The sequence below is a fragment of the Cibotium barometz genome, chromosome 46, assembly GCF_041138505.1.
Source record: "Cibotium barometz isolate CiBa-2024 chromosome 46, ASM4113850v1, whole genome shotgun sequence".
NCBI classification, from domain to species: domain Eukaryota; kingdom Viridiplantae; phylum Streptophyta; class Polypodiopsida; order Cyatheales; family Cibotiaceae; genus Cibotium; species Cibotium barometz.
This window is the reverse complement of record NC_141091.1, coordinates 24,093,339-24,113,132: the sequence shown is the minus strand read 5'-3', so window position 1 is coordinate 24,113,132 and position 19,794 is coordinate 24,093,339. Positions and strand designations below refer to the sequence as shown.

The 19,794-nt window shown below is 45.0% G+C and overlaps 1 protein-coding gene across 3 annotated transcripts in view; it reads right to left on the bottom strand.

Moving 5' to 3' along the window:
• LOC147612046 (uncharacterized) overlaps positions 1-19,794 on the bottom strand; it is a 184,128-nt gene that overhangs the window by 148,684 nt on the left and 15,650 nt on the right. The window contains exons 2-4 of one of the 3 annotated variants that reach the window (XM_086783887.1): positions 2,232-2,344; positions 1,326-1,401; positions 1,037-1,179 (exon numbers count right to left, since the gene is read on the bottom strand). In XM_086783887.1, the coding sequence (XP_086640013.1) occupies positions 1,037-1,179; positions 1,326-1,401; positions 2,232-2,344 (332 nt within the window). Of the gene's footprint in view, positions 1-537; positions 594-1,036; positions 1,195-1,325; positions 1,402-2,231; positions 2,345-19,794 lie in introns of those variants that run through there. The other 2 variants (XM_086783888.1, XM_086783889.1) reach the window with 2 other exon arrangements.

Genomic DNA, 19,794 nt, shown 5'->3' with positions numbered 1-19,794 from the left:
TGCAAGCTGAAGCACAAATTTCATACATACAGAGATGGAGAATAAAACTTAATTGCCGCTGAAATCCCATACAACATATGGCTTACTTCAAACTTGTCGGAATGCACAGCGGAAAATGAGACAACTGCTGTGAGAAAGAAAATACAGAAGTGTAGAGAGAGAGAAGCTGTACAAACTCTGCTAGATACACAAGATCCGGTACAAAACATGGTGTGGGGGAAAGGGTGGTATATATACCACCCCGGGATACTAGTCGGCCAGGCTAAAACAGGCCGACAGCACCAGGACAACTCCACGACTGGAAATACCAGTCAGCCAACAGAAAGTGGCAGTTGGCCAACAGCCCCCACGACCACAAAAACAGGGAGAAACATGGAAAAATGAGGAAAAAATGGAGGGAACTCCTGGGCGGGCACACCCACAACAGAGGCCCTCACTGAGTAATATGGTACAGACATGAGATGACTGCTAACACCCCCTCTCAGCTCCTGGATGTGGAACCAACCCTAGTGAGCTGGAGTGGTGCCAGCACATCACCTGAGGTAGAGACTTCGTGAAGAGGTCCGCCGCATTGTCCTCCGTCGAACAAAACTCTAGCAAGATGTCATCAGCCAAAATCTTCTCATCAGCCAGATTTTCTTTAATCGATTGACTTGACTTGTGATTTGCGTCACTTGGAATTAATGCACAGTCTCTGTCTAGTAGATTAATGCAAGCTGCAAAATAAAAAGGGGAACCTGCCCCACTCTTCTGGGCCTGAGGGACTTTACACATCATCCCCCAGCCATCTGATGGCAGGCAGAGGTTGGATGGGGAGGATCCCCAGTCCATGGGAGAAATTACCCCTTTTTCTCAAGCATTTATGAGCATCTAGAGCCCCCTAGTGCGGTGCACAATGTGCCTGCAGAACATCTCGCTGCATGGTGTACATGCCCGGTCTGCAAGAGTACATTTTCAAAGACCTGACCGAATAGTTAACGAGCTGCTGCCTTTCCTTGTGTATTACCGTGATAAATAAAGTACATAAAACGGTCACCTGTCCGGAAGTGTAAGGGCTTTTTCAGGTGTCATAAATAGTATGGCATATTCTCCTGCCCTAGCTTTGGAAACCACAGAACTATCGGTTTGGGCACTGCTCAAGTACTCAGATTTGATGCCCCGTTCTTTCAAGCCCATGACCTGCAAAAAGTGTTACTATAATCTATAATCAAGAAAGGGATTTATAAGGAGATTACTTAAGACCTGTTGCTACATTCTGATATAAAGCATAAGATTGAAAATAGAAAATGTTTATTTTGCTGCCAAAAATCCTAATTTCCCCCTACCTGATCCTGCATCAAACTGATCAACGGGCTGATTACAACAGCAGGTCTCTTCGATATGAGAGGCGGCAGCTGATAACTACAAGAACCACGAACAAAATAAGGTGACACTACTTGAGCATCTTCAACTAGCAAAGCCGCAGGCGGCCATATGATTATAATTTGATATGTATCCATGTATGTATGTACATATGCAGGTATGCAGGTATGTATGTATGTATCTGTGAAGATGTATGTATGTATGTATGTATCTGTGTGTGTGTGTGCGCGCGCGCACATGCATGTGTATGTGCAGGCACGTGCATGCATGTATGTATGTATGTGCATGCATGTATGCACACACACATGCACGCATGTGTATCTATGCATGCATGCGAGTATATATGTTTGTATGCATGTATGTATCTGTAAAGATGTCTGTATGTGTGTGTGTGTGTGTGTGTAGGCACGTGCGTGCATGTATGTATGTATGTATGTGCATGCATGTATGCAGGTATGTATCTGTGAAGATGTATGTATGTATGTATGTGTGTGTATGTGTGTGTGTGCGCGCGCGCGCGCATGTGTGTGCATGTATGTATGTATGTGCATGCATGTATGCACACGCACATGCACGCATGTGTATCTATGCATGCATGCGAGTATATATGTTTGTATGTATGTATGTACATACATACATATGTATCTATGTATGTAAGTATGTATGCCTGTATGGATACATATGCATGCACAAGCACATAACCTGCGCACATATATATGATGCACACATACACACATCTATACACACACACACACACACATATATATATATATATAATTTTATTTGTATGTGTATGTCATCACGCATGCACACACATGCTCCATTGTATGAAGGAAAAACTATAGAAACAAATGAGACAAAAAGATTACCATAAGGATTTTCCACTTCCAGTGGCCATGACTACTAAACAGTCTTGCCCTCCCAAAATCTTTTGTATAATCTCTCTTTGAAAAGGTCGGAATTGGGTGAACCCAAAGAACTCCTATATTCAACATTGAAACAGCATCAATTGAAAATGATCACAAGGAAATATCGTGCGTGCATGCACACAAACACATGATCACCAAACCAGAAGACACTTTTCTCTTTTTAGTTGGGTCCTTTTTAGTTTTTAAACACGATCTGTATTTGCTTTTATGAGTACTTCAAGGTGATCTGATGCAATTCCAAGTGTGGCGTAAAGCCAGCCATCATCAAGTAAATCAAGGAAGCAACTCAAGGATGAACCGACTATTCAATGGCAGGCACTCAAAGCTAAACAAGTTGTTTCTCAATCTCAAGTTGATCAAGATTACTTCACATTTCCAAATTTTGCCAAGGGGATGAATGCAAAACCCCATGAACTTGCTTTGTCTTATCTCATCAAGAGGGGGGATGTGGTGGCCAATGAAGGAGCAAGATCAGTCCCTGCGATTCATGTATGCAAAACACCCTATGGTAGGGGCAGGAATCAGGATGCCTATGGATGCAGTGAACACAGATAAGGGGAAGACCAAGGAGGATGTTGTTGTGCCTATGGTTGGCAATAGAGGCAAGAGAAAGATGCCTATGTCAGAAGAGGAGGATCAGCCCAAAGATCTTCATCGCTCTTCCAAGAAACTTATGGAATTCAAGACAGGAGATATGCAGGTCAAATTTGATGATTGTCATGGGCTTTGAATGTAGACAAGGCTTTGCCATTCATCTCACAGTTTGAAGTAGCCATTTTGGAAGAGGGCTACATGGCGTGTTCCAAATTTCGTATCTACTCCATTTGTTGTTTGTGGTTGTGTGAGAACCAAAAGGGAACAAGACAAAAGAAGGGCTCAAATGTTTGAAGACTCCATCAAGGATACAGCCACCGAAGCCGAAGGAGTTGAAGCTGCCAAAGCTCATCTTCGTGCCAAAAGAATCACTGTTGCGGAAGGATCTAGAGCCACCAGGTCTGCTTCCTGCGGAGGAGACAGTAAGGCTATTCCTAGGCCTACTCTCTTGGATGCAGGCTCTTCGAGACAAGCAAAAGAAAGGAAGGCAAAGGAGCCTACAACAACTAACAAAAAGGACTTCAAGCTGGGAGAGAAGAGTGTCAAGTTCGACGCTTTCTATGGAAAGCGAGATACACAAAAAGCTTTATCTTTTATTATGCAATTCGATGCTGCTTTTGGAGAAGAGGACTTCTCTGGAAAGTCCAAGCTTCGCTTGGTTCGCATGCACTTGAAAGAAGCCGCCTTGAATTGGTGGCTAAAGGTGGTACAAGAAGGAACTGAGCCAAAGACATGGACCGACTTCAAGGTTATGTTCAACAAGAAGTTTCTACCCGCAAACTTTGAGGCAGATGTGCAAAAAGAGTAGGATGAGGTAAAGCAAAAAGTCGGTGAGAATGTGGCAACTTGTCTTAACAACTTTTCAACTATTTCATTGAAGTTTACTTCTTATAATCCTATTCCACCGCTAATGAAAATGCGTAAGTTTGTGAATGGACTTCAACCTAAGCTTATGCAAGCCGTGTATATGGCTGGTCCGAAATCTTTGGAGGAAGCCCAAGACAAAGCTTTGCAAGCCGAGGCTTTGTACTTGCCTTGGATGGTGGGTAAGACAAAGAATGATAGCCTCAAAAGAAGAAGTTTAAAGACAGATCCCAATCAAGAACTGAGCCTCAAGAGAAGAAGAATATGAGTGAGGACAAACCCCCACTCTTTCAAAGGAAATTGTCCCACAAGCAACTTGGGGATTATGTCAAGGAAGGGAAGTGTTTTCAATGTGGAAAGAAGGGACACATGGCTATAAAATGTCCCGATAAGCCAAAGCAAGAAGCCAAGCAAGAGACTAGAAGATCATCAGATTGACATCATGACAATAAGTTCATCAAGTGGTTTGCAGTGGTGGCTAGTCCATTGCATGATTTGACAAAGAAAACCATGGGATTTCGATGGACCAAAGCTGAAAAAGAATCCTTTGAAGCATTGAAATTTTATGCTAGCAAAGGACCGGTGTTGATTATTCCAGATTTGTCAAAGCCTTTTTGTGGTAGAATGTGATGCCTCAGGAGATTGCGTTGGAGCAATCTTGAACCAAGAGGGCCATGCTATGGCCTATGAAAGTCGAAGACTTCAAGGAGCCGAAAAGACCGCACCCATGTATGAGAAAGAGTTGATGGCTATTGCATTAAAGATTTGGAAGCATTATCTTATGGGTGTTGAGTTTGTTATCAAAACGGATCATCAAAGTTTAAGTACTTCATGTCTCAACCTAGAAAAGCATATGAGATGGGTTGGTTATTTGATCCAATTAGTAAGTGAAACATTGAAGTTGTACATATTTAACTTGTTCAATCATGATGTATCTAATCATGGTGTATAAATGTTTATAGTTTATTCTTCCTACAAGCATTTCCAATTGTGCATCCCACGAAGTGCAAGAGACGATTTATAAGATGGGGTAGCTTGTGAGGTTTGTATCCCAAACCCTCATAGCCAATTTTCTACATGTGTTTTCCTCAAAATGATTTGTTTATTGTTTTGCATTATAGATATGTGAGCTCAAAGGAAATCGATCCATGTAAACTTGACTATGCAAGGGTTATGGCGGTGGAGGTGGTTTGTTTGGTGGAGGAGACATTCCCACAGTCAATTCTCGCAAGCCAACTACATCTTATGGTTCATTTAATTGATCAGATTGCTATATGTGGCACTGTGCATGCTCGATGGATGTTCTTTCTTGAGCGTTTCATGAAGACCTTAAAGGATTTTGTAAGGCAAAATGCAAAGCCAAAAGGTAGTATGGCTGAGGGTTGGTTGGTACAAGAATCTCTTGTTTATATCTCACAATACCTTGCCAAAGTGAATCCAGATGCATTATCTCCAAGACCCATGAGCCATGCAATTTCTATAGGTTATCATATTGATTTTACGTTAATGAGAGATCTTTATGCTACCGAAGATTTCAAGGACAATTGGATCAGATTGCAGAATGGAGATTTAGTAACCTCCTATGTCATCAAGAAGGGTTTCCTTATGATGCAAACCCGATTATATGTGATAAAAGATTTGAGGCCAAAAGTGATGGAATAATGCCATGCTCCACCCTACATGGGGCATAGAGACATCTTTACTACAACTCAAGCTTTGGAGAGCTACTTTTATTGGCCTAGCATGAGAAAGGACATTAAGCGTTATGTTCAAGAATGTTTGGTTTGTCAAAAAGGTCAAGTTTGATCAACAAAAGTCAACAGGACTATTGCAACCATTCCCGATTCGAATGTTCCATGGGAGAGTATTGCTATGGATTTTATCTTTGGATTACCAAAGTCAAGAAATGGAAATGATGGTATATGGACTATTATTGATAGATTCAGTAAGCCAGCCCACTTCATTCCAGTGAAGAAGACCATTCGCACAGAGCATATGGCGAGATTATTCATTCAACAGATTTTCAAGCACCATGGATTGCCTAAGTCTATTATAGGGGATAGAGATCCTTGGACTACTAGTTTCTTTTGGAGAGCTCTTTTCAACAATATGGGGACAAAACTAAATTTCTCTTCGACTTATCATCCTCAAACCGATGGACAAAGTGAGATTGCAAACCTCACTATCTTGGATATACTAAAGTGTTATGCTTTCGAAGCAAAAGATCTATGGGAGAAGTATTTGCCTTTCGTTGAGTATGCTTACAACAACACCATTCATTCATCTACAGGCAAAGCTCCTTTTGAGATTATGTATGGCAAACCATTGTTCTTGCCCGTGCTTAGAATCAAGGAAGAGATCTTCCATGTAGATGAGTTTATTCGAGACTTGGATACAGCTTTTGCACAAGTTTTAAAGGCTATTGAGACATGTCAAGCCAAGCAAAGAAGGAAGGTTTCATTTGAAGAAGGGAATTGGGTCTTGTTGTGACATGTGGGGGATTGATCGTAGTAAAACAACCTTAGGCTTCACTTAACTGCACTTAGAGACTTATGAAAGATAGATGGATCTGATACAAGAGACAAGTGTTCAATGCAATGGTTACAACTGAGATCTATGAATAGATCTATGCTGCATATCCTTCTTAGAATGAGAAAGATATGATGAATGCTGATGGTGAATGGTTGTTCCTTTCTCCACTGCTTAGGTCCACCCTTGGATGCCAGCTTTCCTCTATGTAGGAGGTAGGAAGATGACTAAATGTTGTCTACTATCTATATGCTGAATATACTGCTGATCTGCTGTCTCCCTTGCTTCCTAGGAAGGAAACGCTGAAAAGAGAGGAAGATATGATGTTGATTATGATGCGCTTCTATTTATACTATTTTATGATGCTGGTTGGGTACTGTACTGCAGTCGGCCAGATGTATATGCTGTCGGCTGCTGCAAATACGCCCACAACTTCATTAAATGCCTATTATCTGCTGTCGGATGCAGGCCCTGTTGGCTGGCTCCACAACCCATGACCTGATGTTTTAAATGCCCTAAATGCTCATGAAGACCTATATGCTGATGGTGGTGCTGAAACAATCCCATACATGCTGCACATGATGAGATAAATGCTATAAATACTTGGAATAATACTTGATGTTCCTGAATGCTATCTGCTAAATGCTTATGAATGCTCTGATATGCCATGTCACATGTACACCTTCTAGGTGTGCACGTGACACTTGTTGAGATTCACCATTGGATGCGAAATGGATGCCAAAGGAGTACTTCAAGGACTATACAGAGATACTTCGAGCTTATGAGGAAGTGGTTAGTCCAAATGTATTTGAAGTACAAGAAAACGTCTTGCGAACAAGACAGATTCAAGAGGGTACCTCTAGCCCTCTTCATTGTATATATTGGAATGTAACTGCTCATTATTTTGCCCATGTAATGGTTACTTGGACATGCTCTGGTTTGGGTCGGTTGCATACCAAATGATCCAAGGAGCGAGATTTGTATTTCGGTGAGAGTGATGCCAGATGACCCATTGGGTGGCCTTTGTGCCAGATGCCTTGGATTTCACACTCTGGCAGTCATAGTGACCAAATGGCCAAGATGACTCTGTTGGATTCATGGTCGGGCGATCAATGCGACCAAATGACTATTGATGAACACTTGCGCGGTCATAGTGAACAGATAGCCTTGATGATTGACTGAGCGGTTTCCTTGGGAAGCTAGATAGCTGAGAAGCGGTTTCTAATGAGACTAAATGCTCAACCATGACAAGACAATCCATGAACAGGATTGCATACTGATATATGTTTGAATTTCTTTGACTGTGCTATTTTTGATGCATGGACAATGCTTGGATTAATGGCATGTGATGCTCCAGACTACCTAGCCAATACTTGGAATACCCGGTAGACGCGAATGATGCATACTTGTTTGTTGACTACATTGTGTCTAGGTTTTGCAGGAGGTAAGTATAGACTTCTTTTATCTAACACATTTGACAAGTCATGAAGAACCATCAAAAACAAGCCATTGGTCAAAGATAAGGCATTGAGATGTTGCCAAATGAGCAAATGACATCAGATACAGGGGATGTCCAGATGCACAAGACTCACAAGATGGGACTAGTGTTAGCACATTCATCCCCAATTTTTGCCCATTTATGGTGTCCTTTTGGTCCCATTTGTATGGCCCTTGATTATGGGCTGGCCACCCCTTTTTTATGCATTTTTTTGGGATTTTTCCCAGCCTTTCTGGCATTTTCCAATCGGCCAGTCCAGTAGCTCCAGTCGGCCTGTTTTGCAGCTCCAATCAGCCAGCTCACCTCAACTACAAATAGGAGGTGCTAGCCTCTCATTTCTCATTCAGTCTTGTACATATTTTGCTCCCTCACTTATGAGACTTGTAGTGTCTCTTGCTTGGGACTGTTTTGCTTCAGTATATTCAGCATAGTTTGCTCCATATCTCTCTCTCTTGCACTCTCTGTTCAGCACATTCTAGTGCCACTCTGCTTTCACTCTGTGCACTCTTTCATGGTATCATCGCTCCCAGTTTAGCAACCTCTTTGCTGCCTCAGATTCAGCACTAGTTTCAGCACCTCCTTCTCTGTGTTTTCCTTCAGATCTGCAGCTCTTTCATGCTGCGTTTTCTGGACTGAACCTGGTCACTATGCCTCTGCGTTTTTTCTCTCAGATCTGCAGCTTCCTTTGCTGCGTTTTCTGGACTGAACCTGCTGGTTGCTGCGCCCTTCAGTTTGGCTTCATCAACACAGCCTTCAGGTATTGTTTGACCAGTTTTCTTCTATTCCACGTGGAGTTTGGGACATAGGCGGCCTGTTTTCTTCAGGACACTAACTTCCTTTGCTGCGTTTTTCCTCTCCCGTGGGTTTGCTCCTTTGCAGAGGGGGTCTTTGGTGTCGCAGGCTTTGGTGGCACTCTTGGTACCTGTGGAGGACACTTCTACTTCAAAGTTTGTACGTTTTTTTTAGGAAAGCCCAAGCTATTGTCCTTGTTGATGCCCTCTTGCACCCTTTTACAGCTTATTCCTAGGCCCTGTGTGGCTGCCTTTCCTCTCTATATCAAATCTACATTTTTTTGTTTCCCTCTTTTGGTGACCTCAAGGTTGGAGGTACAGTCGACAGAAGCTTCTGCATTTTTTGCTACATGAGGATTTTCGGGTGCTGTCCTGTCTCTTAGGGCTGCGTTTTGGTGGGAGGAAGGGCCCTATATCAACGTTTTCTAATTTGGACAGTTTTATTTTACGAGGGTTGGTCCTATTGATTGGATCAATGATGACAGCTTCAGATTTGGCTCCTGTACCACTCTCTTGTTATTTCCTTGATGAGGCAGACAAGTTGGATGGTGGTAACTTTCAATCATGGAAGTTGCAAGTTACTTCTATTCTCAGGGAGTATGGTTTGATGGAGTTTCTCTCGTACAAGAATCGGTGCTTGCCGGACCTTGCCTCTGCGGAGGATGTGTGTCGGTGGAGGAAGACTGATGGACAAATCTTTGGTTTTCTCCTCCTAAATTGTCAGGATTCAGTTCTTCGACACTTCATCTATGCTCCTGATGATGCTTCTACTTTCTACGTGTCGCAGTTGCTTTGAGACCTGTATGGTGATGCCAGTGATCAACATATGGTTTCTGCTTCTGGGTGCTATGCAGCCAGTGATCTTATGGATACTTCTTTTGGAGATATTCCTACAGCGAAGGATAGTGGGCCAGTTTTGCTCATTGCATCTGAGGAGTTTGTTTCTCCTGTTGCCCTGCCTTCAGTTTCTGTGCATACTTCTCCTTGCCAGGATGATATCTCTGGTAATGTTTTGAAGGAAGACAGTGGGCTATCTTTGCTCACAGCCTCTGAGGGGGATTTTTCTCCTATTGCTTCGCCTCCGATTCTTTCTTCGTCAACCAGTGACCAGGATGTGTTGCTGGTCCTTTTGCCTTCTATGGAGGAGCTTGCTTCTACGCTGTGTTATGCTATTGAGGAGGCTACTACTACTTCAGTTACCACTACTGTGAATGTTCCTATTTCCCTTACTCTCTGTGAGGATTTTGGATCATGGTCAAGTGTGTCAGTGACCGTGCTTGGGGCACAGTGGTACTTCCAGGGCTTGAAGGATTGGGATTTGGATTTGGTTGGGCTTGTGGAGTCCCGACATCAGTTTTCAGAGGGGACAGTTGAGTTCTTACATCTGGCGATGCCGACCTTCGAGGAGCGTGCTATTATATAGAGCTACTCTTGGTACAGAGTTGGAGCAGATGGACTCTATTTCTTTTGAGGGTATTATCTTCTTGGAGCTACAGGCTTCTAGGGATTCCTGTGACACTGTGTTTTCATTGGGGTTTGGCACCGATATTTGGAGCAGCATGACGTAACCTTCATGGTTGTTTTCTTCTAGAAGAAGAGTGTACCTAGCAACTTGTTCTGTTGCTTTTGTAGCTGAGTTGCTGTGTGGAGATTGCTTGTGGAGCTTTCCTGGTACCTGTTGTTGCTGCTTTCTTTTGTCTTTTACAGAGGACAACTTCTTGGACTTCTCGGAGTTATGTTCAGCATCTGGTGCTGAGAGGGGGTGTTAGCACATTCATCCCCAGTTTCTGCCCATTTCTGGTGTCCTTTTGGTCCCATTTGTATGGCCCTGGACTGTGGGCTGGCCACCCCTTTTTTATGTATTTTTCCCAACCTTTCTGGCATTTTCCAGTCGGCCTGTATTGCAGCTCCAGTCGGCCAGCTCACCTCAACTATAAATAGGAGGTGCTGGCCTCTCATTTCTCATTCAGTCTTGTACATATTTTGCTCCCTCACTTATGAGACTTGTAGTGTCTCTTGCTTGGGACTGTTTTGCTTCAGTATATTCAGCATAGTTTGCTCCATATCTCTCTCCCTCTTGCACTCTCTGTTCAGCACATTCTAGTGCCACTCTACTTCCGCTCTGTGCACTCTTTCAACTAGTACTTGGAACATATGCATATGCTTGGTACACTTGTACCCCGCAATTGAGGATAACTGCGATATAAGAGGGAGGGAATGTAACTATTTGGCCTTCCCTAGCTCTATTCACATGATGGAACCCTTGCCCGGACACTAGATTGGTGGAAGAAGGCATGGGAACAAGGACCATAAGGTTTGCACATGGAATAGTACCAATTTTGGTCAAAAAGTAGAGAAAAGCAAAAAGTCAAACGGAGTTGACCGCGAGCCAGGAGCATCACTCGCAAGAGGGGATTGAGCAGGACCAAAAAGCAAAAAGCTGTTTTTTCAGAAAGCAACTCTAGGGCCAAAAAGCAAGGCCCTAAAGCCAGAAAAGCAAAGCACAAAGAACTTTGGAAAAGCCGGCCTTATTTGAGTAATATTTTATTATATAAAGTAAAAAGAGGAAAACAAAGTTTTAAAAAAAGTAAAGTAAAAGCATGGATAGCTTTTTGGCTAAAAGCAAGGCCCCTCCCATAGGTATAAACAAGCATGAACCTCTCATCATCATGAACAACCAATCGTGGAGTTTCCATCATCGCTTGCTGCTGTCTAGAACACCACTGACGTCACCAATGCCACATCATCATCATCGACCGTACACTGCACAGAACCATACAGTCGTACGGAACTTTGTTGTCTATGTCGTACCGCAAAATTGCTGCCTATCGATCTAGCTATCGCCGTTGCTGTTGGCTGCTTGCACTAACTGGATTGTGCCGTACACCTGATGTCATTGTTAACAGCTCTGCGTTGCAGCGTACTGCTGCTGACTGCCTGATCTGCTGCCGTACTGCGCCGCTTGATCTGTTGTGCATCACCTGCTTGCTAGTCTGTTGATTGCACTGCCGTACTATTGCCTGCTGCATGTGCTATTGTCTACAGTCATACTATTGACCTGCGCCATATGACTGCTGCCCCTATCTTCTGCTATCGTACGACTGTCTATTGGTGGCATGCCGTACAACTGTTCTATCGTGCTGCCACCTAATCTAGTCCGTACACTATTGTACGACCTTTTTGGATTGTTCTTCTCTGGATTGGATGGCGAATCTGTAGCTCAACTTCATAAGCTTCTTCATCTATGCTTGTCACTTGTGTACCTCGTTTCAAGTTTGAGATACACTAGATTTGGATTTGGTACTAGCCCGGTGAGAGATTCTTGTGGGTCATTCCCATGGTGTGCTCGGCATCAGGATCTCATGCCTCGACATCGACTTCGACTTGGCTTTCTACATCAGCATATTTATTGCTTTTGTATTCATGATGTATTGATCCTGGCTTGCGAGCCCGTGGATTGTTCCTGAATAAATTCCTGAAAGGGGGCAGGGCCTGTTCCCCACTCACAGTGTCCTATGCAAAGTTCTCTCTCTCCCTCTCTATTTTCTCTCTCTATATTTCTATCTTTTGGATACGTGGTGGAATCTGTCATAGCACGCCCCGCTGGGCTTACAAGAAGCTAAGCCCCTGGCTCGAGAAGAGGTTTGCAGATGCAAACCTACGGTTGGGTGGTGAGCTTGCCTACACTCCTTTTATTTGGTTTATCTAATCTTGTTTATCCATGTGTAATAGGTGATCCTCGGGAGGAGTCCCTCGTAGCAGAGACGGGGTTCGCACGCTGAGGAGTACAGTTGGTACCATTGAGTCAGACCCACCCCAAGTTCATGCCATTGCCACAGATTTCTACAGAGGACTTCTCTCGACCAGTCCCCTCACCCCACATTGAGGCAGCAAGAGGGTTTCGTATACCCCTACTGCAGGCTGGTCAGCTGTCTAAAATCCAAGCGGCTGTTTCTAAAAGCCTCACGACCTGTAAATTCAGCATTAAATGCTAATAATTCTGCGCATCACTTATATGGGTTGCTGGCCATTATGCACATGATTTTCTAGTTGCTGGGCAGCCTGTGTGGGCTGCCCCACACCTGGCCTACAGCCCTCTAGGGGTTGGGTACCCTATCTGTTGCCTGACCAGGGGCCCTAGGGCTGGCCTACAGCCCTTCCAAGCCATCCCATGGCTGGTGGGCACTGCCAAGGCCTTCCTGATCCCTATGGGGGTGGTTCTACACCTCCCCCATGCCCACATATATGTCCCTGGGGTAGCCCTATGGACTGGTCCCTTTCCTATATGCAAACCCTAATTGTCTACAGAGTGGTCTGGCATCCAGTATCATACCAAATACACAGAACCACTAACATCATTCTAGAGGGAGACTCACAGCACGGACTGGCATTGTTTCATGTGCAGGACAATTCACACCTGACCTTGGACACATGTGCAGGACAATGCACACCTGACCTCGGACGACTGGAGTGGGACCCTGGCTGACTCGTCCCGGACTAGGCTCACATGGGACCAATTTTCCACCCCAGGTCCTGCACCTTCTGTACAGATATGTCTACATGGCATCCAAGTGCAGGATGCACGTGACATCCCCTTCTGCTTAACTTGACGGAAGCTGCATAGCCTCCAAATAATCCGTCAATAACGCAAGATAATCATCGAAAAACTATTTGTCAAGCCATACTGCTTTGTGGGTCCCTCGGTCCTAAAACTTTGTGAGGAACTGTCTGTGTCTTCGGCCTGAGTCATGCTTGAGGCAGTGCAAAAGGATCTGTTCTGGAACCATAACTTCAGCTTCATCAATGATATCTGGTTCTGCCTCATCTTTTAACTTCTGAAGGGATCGGACCTACATATGGCTTTAACCAACTGACGTGAAACACATCGTGCATAGTCCAACTCGGAGGTAGCTTCAACTTCATTGAAACCTCATTAATCTTTCTCTGGATGGGAAAAGGTCCGAAGCTCCTCAATGACAACTTTGGGCATCGCTTGCTCACCTGTTTCAACCTTTGTTTCATAATCCAAAGATACAGCCAATCACCTTCTGAAAACTTCATATCCCTTCGGTCTTTATTGGCCTGTCGAGTGTAGGCCTCTTGCGCTTTAGCCAACCTGTCCTTTACTGACTCCAAAATCTCCTAGTAAGACTTCGTCAATCTATTCGCTTCAGGTACTGAAGACGAGGTCCTGGTCAATAGCAACTGGAATGGTCTTCCAAACGCTGCCTCATATGGAGTCCTGCCAATGGCTGAAGAAAAAGAATCATTCAAAACAACTTGAACTAAAGGCAAATATGATTCCCACTTACCTTGTTGATCGTGGACATAACACTTCAGCACATCAAAGACCAACTGGTTGTAGATTTCTGTCTGGCCATCCGTCTGTGGATGAAATGCACTGGAAAAATTCAATTTAGTACCAAAGTTATCAAACAATGCCCTCCAAAAATGACTGGTAAACTTGGCATCTCGATCTAACACTATGGTCCTAGGAATCCCGCCAATCGCGTACCAATGCCGAATGAACAGCTCGGCAACATCCTCAACGGTCACATTGGCCCTGCATGGAATAAGCACAACAAATTTGCTAAATCTATGAACTATAGTCAAGCACGCTCACCCGGACTGGGAGGCAGATTCGTGACAAAGTCCATCGAAATATCTTGGAAAGGTCCCTCTCAGGAATTGGCAAGGGCTGTAACCCTATCTTCTTTCCACGAGGAGCTTTCACCTTTTGACAAATATCACAATGTTGTACATATGAAAACACATCTCGCCTCATCTTTGGCCAATAATATTGCCGTTCCAATTTCTCCAAAGTCGAATTCATGCCCCTATGACCACCAGTAATGGCGTCATGGAGAAGAACTTCCCTGAACGACTTCATGACACATAGTCGACCTTTGTAGAAAAGCCAACCATCACGTATCAAAAAGTGGCATGGTCCTGTGGCATCCAATGCCTGTTCCCACTATGTATCGAATTCCTCGGAATCCGCATACGTGTGCTTCATGTCGTCTAGTCCCGTACCAACAAGGTTGAGTCTAGTGGTTTGAATCAAAGTCACTTGTCCCTTCCTGCTCAAAGCATCAACCACTAGATTGGCCTTTCCTCAAAGGTACTCAATCATACCACCAAATTGCTGGAATATCTGGCTCCAGCAGTATTGTCGGTCACTCCACTGTGCACTCGGCATTGTCTGAATCCAACGTAATGCCTGATGGTCAGTGCGAACCTCAAAGTTGCGGCCATAAAGAAAATGTTTCCAATGTTTCAAGGCAAGTATTACTGCGAGGAGTTTACGATCATAAACTAAGTAATTCTTCTCTGCTACGAGCAGTAACTTACGAGACATGTAAGCTACTGAATGACCATTTTGTTGTAATACACCTCCAATTGCGATGTTACTCGCATTGGTGATCACCTGAAATGGCTCGTCCCACGAGACAAGTGCTAAACAAGGCGCTTTTGATAAAGCCACCTTGAGGTACTTGAATGCCTCCAACGCTCGTAGAGTCATTTGAATCCGTTGCCTTCTTGTCTTGACACCCTTTAGCAGATCGGTGAGATCCGCCGAGAGGTCAGAAAACTTGTCTATGCGGGTGGAGTATACCTGGCATATACCCACAAAGGATCTGATGTCATAAGCAATCTGAGGTAGTTCCCAATTGACAATCTCGGCCACCTTAGCCGGATCCAGTCGAATCCGTTCTGCACTAATTATATATCCAAGGTAATGAGCCTCGAACAAATAAAATTCTGACCTCTTCTCATTGACATAGAGCTCGTTGCTTTCCAGCAACTTCAGGACTTTCTCCACATCAATGTCATGCTGCTCAACCGTAGGTGAAAATACTAGTATGTCGTCCAAAAATATGAACACACAATTTTCAATTAATTCCCGGAACACACGCATCATCGTGCGGTTGAATGTGGCTGGGACGTTCGTCAAGCCAAAAGGCATGACCACAAATTCATAGTGGACACGTTCCATACGGAAGGTTGTCTTGGGGATGTCCCCCTCCACAATCCGCACCTAGTGGTACCCACTCTTTAAATCGAGTTTCGAGAACACCTTAGTCCCATTCAGTCTCTCGAGAATATAATCTATTCGAGGCATCGGGAATCTACTCTTGATAGTTAGCTTATTGAGTGCACGATAATCGACCCACAAACGAGAAGACCCATCTTTCTTCTTGACAAACAGGATAGATGCTACAAATGGCGACACGCGAGGGCGGATGAAGCCAGATTGCAACAATTCTTGGAGTTGGCGGTCCAATTCCAATTCCATTGCCTTTGAAAGGCGATATGGAAACTTGTTCGGGGGTTCCGAGCCTGGGAGGAGATCGATCTTGTAGTCCTCCGGTTTGGACGGGAGGAGCTGAGGAGGGAGATTGTCTTGAAGAAAAATCTTCTGAAACTTTTCATGGAGAGCCAAATACTTCTCGAAAGCACTAGCCACCGTCTGGGCAGTCTGGATGTATATCATAGCACAATATGCGCCTTTCCTGATTGCTCGTTTAGCCTGCAAGTGGCTTATGAGCGGAAAGTTCGAAATTTCTGGCTCACACTTAATGGTCACTGGGACGTTTGACACATTCCGATTAATCTGGAAAGTGTGCTTGTCCCACTTGACATCGGGAAGGAACTTGTAAAACCACTGAATGCCCAATATTATGTCGGCTCCTACAAGAGGGGCAACCATAAAATCACACACAAATTCTATGCCTTGAATAACTAATTTAGCACCTAGAGCTTCATACTTGACGCTCGTTGTCATGCCTGTGCTAAAACCCTCAACTTGTTTGTCCACCGAAGTCAGGACAAAACGGGCACGTCGAGCGGCCTATTCCGTGACCACATCCTCCGTGCTGCTGCTGTCAAACAAAACGACTCTCTGGCCACCTATGTAACCAAAGGTCTTGAGCAATTCGTTGCGCTCATACTCCTAGTCATGGGTGCCCTTCTGCTTATTTTCGAGCTCCCAGCTAATGATTGCTCCAACTGAAGCATTGGGATTTGAAGAACTAGGGGCAGCCACTAGGACACTCCCGAGAAGTGTTTCCTTTTGTATGACAAAAGAAACACCTACCCTCCTTCTTGTACTGAGCAATCTCCTCAGCACTCAACTTGCCACCTATCTTGCCTGCCTCCGCTTTCTGTCTGGAGTAAGCTTGGACGCATTGTTCGAGTTCTTAGAGCCAGAGGCTTTCGTGCTCTGTCCTGGGAAAGACCTCGTTTGATTCTGGCCTTTCCCCCCCTAGGCAGTAGCCTTGGGAGTAGCCAGCTAGGAAGTCTTGGGAGTAGCCGGCTGGGAAGTCTTGGGCTTGCCACCATTGTGTTTCATTTCAACACTCTGCGCAAGCGAGAGTGCGTCTTCAAAGGTGGCTGGCCTAAACACACACCTCCCACTGGATTTGTGTGTCAAGGCCATACAAAAATTGCCCTTTCTTGTCCGTATCAGATAAGCCTAATTGCAAACATAAGGTCGAAATTCTATTGGCAAACTAAAGGACTGGTTGCGCGTTCTGACGCGCTCCCCTGAACTGATCTTCGAGTCGCTCAAGGTAATGGGGCGATAGAAACCGCTGCTTAAGGTCGCGGACAAACTCGTCCCAAACATAAGCTGCAATACCTAATCTGGTGTGGACATGAGCCCACTGGGTCCACCAAGGAATGGCCTAATCTTCCAAGTACCAACTGGCTAAGATCACTCTTTCAATATCATTCTTTCTAACTACGGCAAAGTAAGCTTCAAACTGATGCAACCATGAATAAGAGTTGTGGGGTCGAGTTTAGCATTATACTTATTGAAGTTCATTTTCTCGGGAAAATGATTCGAGAAAGCCGCTTGTGTCAATCTTGCGCCCAAAGCCGCAAGGTAACGCTCATGTTCCACGCGTCACCTGGCTTCGTCTTCGCGTTGTCAGATCTCCAATGCACACATATGCAACTCAAGCATCGAACTCGACTGCGGTCGTGACCCGTCGAGAGGGTCCCTGTGTAGAGGATCTGGAATTTGGGATACGGAAGGAGAGGGAGGGAGATGGAAAACGCGGCGCTAGAGAACATGTGCCCTCTTCCAGAGCCAGTATCTGCGCCTTTCGCTATTCCAACTTGGTACTCTCGTCTGCGATTGCTCGCATCACCTATTGGAACATCTCTGTATAACACTCATGCTTGATGCCCTAGCTGGGCTACCTGGTGTACTTTGGTCCCAAGGTTCTTGGTCTCTCTCGTCGTTGAAGGTTGCCATAGCAGGAAAACGCACTTTCTTTCCAAAGCGCAATCTGACCATCCACTATGTGTGCAGGAGACTTCCGGAGGCTTCCGAAGGCTAAAAACCAGTCATCCTTCGAGGGACAAGAGTCACTCCGAAAGGGGTGGTCCACCGGAGTCTAAAAACCAACCACACGAGTGAGAAAAAATTTCTGGTTTCTTGTTGAATCTTTACACTTGAAGTAGGCTTTGATACCACTGTAACATGCGGAAGCTTCGGGGGAGATCGGTAACTTCAATGCTCCGAAAAAACAACACACTTGTCACGACGAAATTAACACACAAAACTGAAAGTAGATGTGCAAAAAAATAGAGAGAGAGAGAAATGAAATGAAATGTTATATTAACGTCTTCAAAAGGCCATAATGACCTATGAGACCAAAAGTTACATCATGGTGGATCTGATACAATGTCTGGATAAAAAAACCCAGAAAATGAAAAAATAAAGATGATACTACTGGCACCTAAAAAATGAAACTGGAACTGGAAGGTACACTATGGAGGTACCTCCATCTCATAATATGTGCCGCATCGGACACTGGCGGATCTCCTCAATATCCTGTGTGGTCAGCACCCTGACTGGGTGTCTCGCATGCCTCGCAAGAATAATCCGAATCTGCCGCTGCAACATCCGTCTATGCTGGGATGCCCTCCTCCGTGGTCGTGGGCGTCTGGACCACCCAAGCTCAATCGCACGATCAATCAGTGTACCCCTGGTGTGAGCGGTATCCATGTCCTGCTGCTGCTGTGGTCCATCTGGCGCAGTGATGGCCGGACTAAAGAAGTCTAAAGAGAGAGAGGGAGAGAGAGGGAGAAGAGGACACAATATTGGGTCCCGAATACCCTCTGTAGGGCCCCCACCACGAATGGAGTATTTGCTTTTATTAGAATGCTGCAAAACTGAAATAAAAGACTGAACCTAAACCTTCTTGGCTGAGGAGAATCCTCTGCCCTTGACCTTCTTGGCTGAGGAGAATCCTCTGCCCTTGACCTTCAATCCTTCACCCCTTCTGCGTTAGCTTATCCTTGGCTGTCTTGGCCCTTTAATCAGCTTCAGCACTTGGTGAAATATGAGAAGAATAGAACTGATTTATGCAATGGGTATTTATACCCCAACCGGAGGCTGGTCCGCTGTCTAAAATCCAGGCGGCTGTTTATAAAAGCCTCACGACCTGTAAATTCAGCATTAAATGCTAATAATTCTGTGCATCACTTATATGGGTTGCTGTCCATTATGCGCATGAGTTTCTGGCTGCTGAGCAGCCTGTGTGGGCTGCCCCACACCTGGCCTACAGCCCTCTAGGGGTTGGGTACCCTGTCGGCTGCATGTCCAGGGGCCCTAGGGCTGGCCTACAGCCCTTCCAAGCCATCCCATGGCTGGTGGGCACTGCCAAGGCCTTCCTGGCCCCTATGGGGGTGGTTCTACACCTCCCCCATGCCCACATATCTGTCCATGGGGTAGCCCTATGGGCTGGCCCCTTTCCTATATGCAAACCCTAATTGTCTACACAGTGGTCTGGCATCCAGTATCATACCAGATACACAGAACCACTAACATCATTCCAGAGGGAGACTCACAGCGCGGACTAGCACTGTTTCATGTGCAGGACAATGCACACCTGACCTTGGACGCATGTGCAGGCAGCAGGACAATGCACACCTGGGACGACTGAAGTGGGACCCTGGCTGACTCTTCCCGGACTGGGCTCACATGGGACCAGTTTTCCACCCCAAGTCCTGCACCTTCTGTACAAATATGTCTACGTGGCATCCAAGTGCGAGATGCACGTGACAACTTTCTTGACTTGATCCATGGCAGTGTGGCACCCAAACCGGGTTATTCATGATAGGAGCCTTGGAATCTCGTGGGGAGACGAGACCTAGGAATCTTGTCCCTACACAAACAGATAGTTGCTCATCGCCTCTACAAACAAAGAGGAAG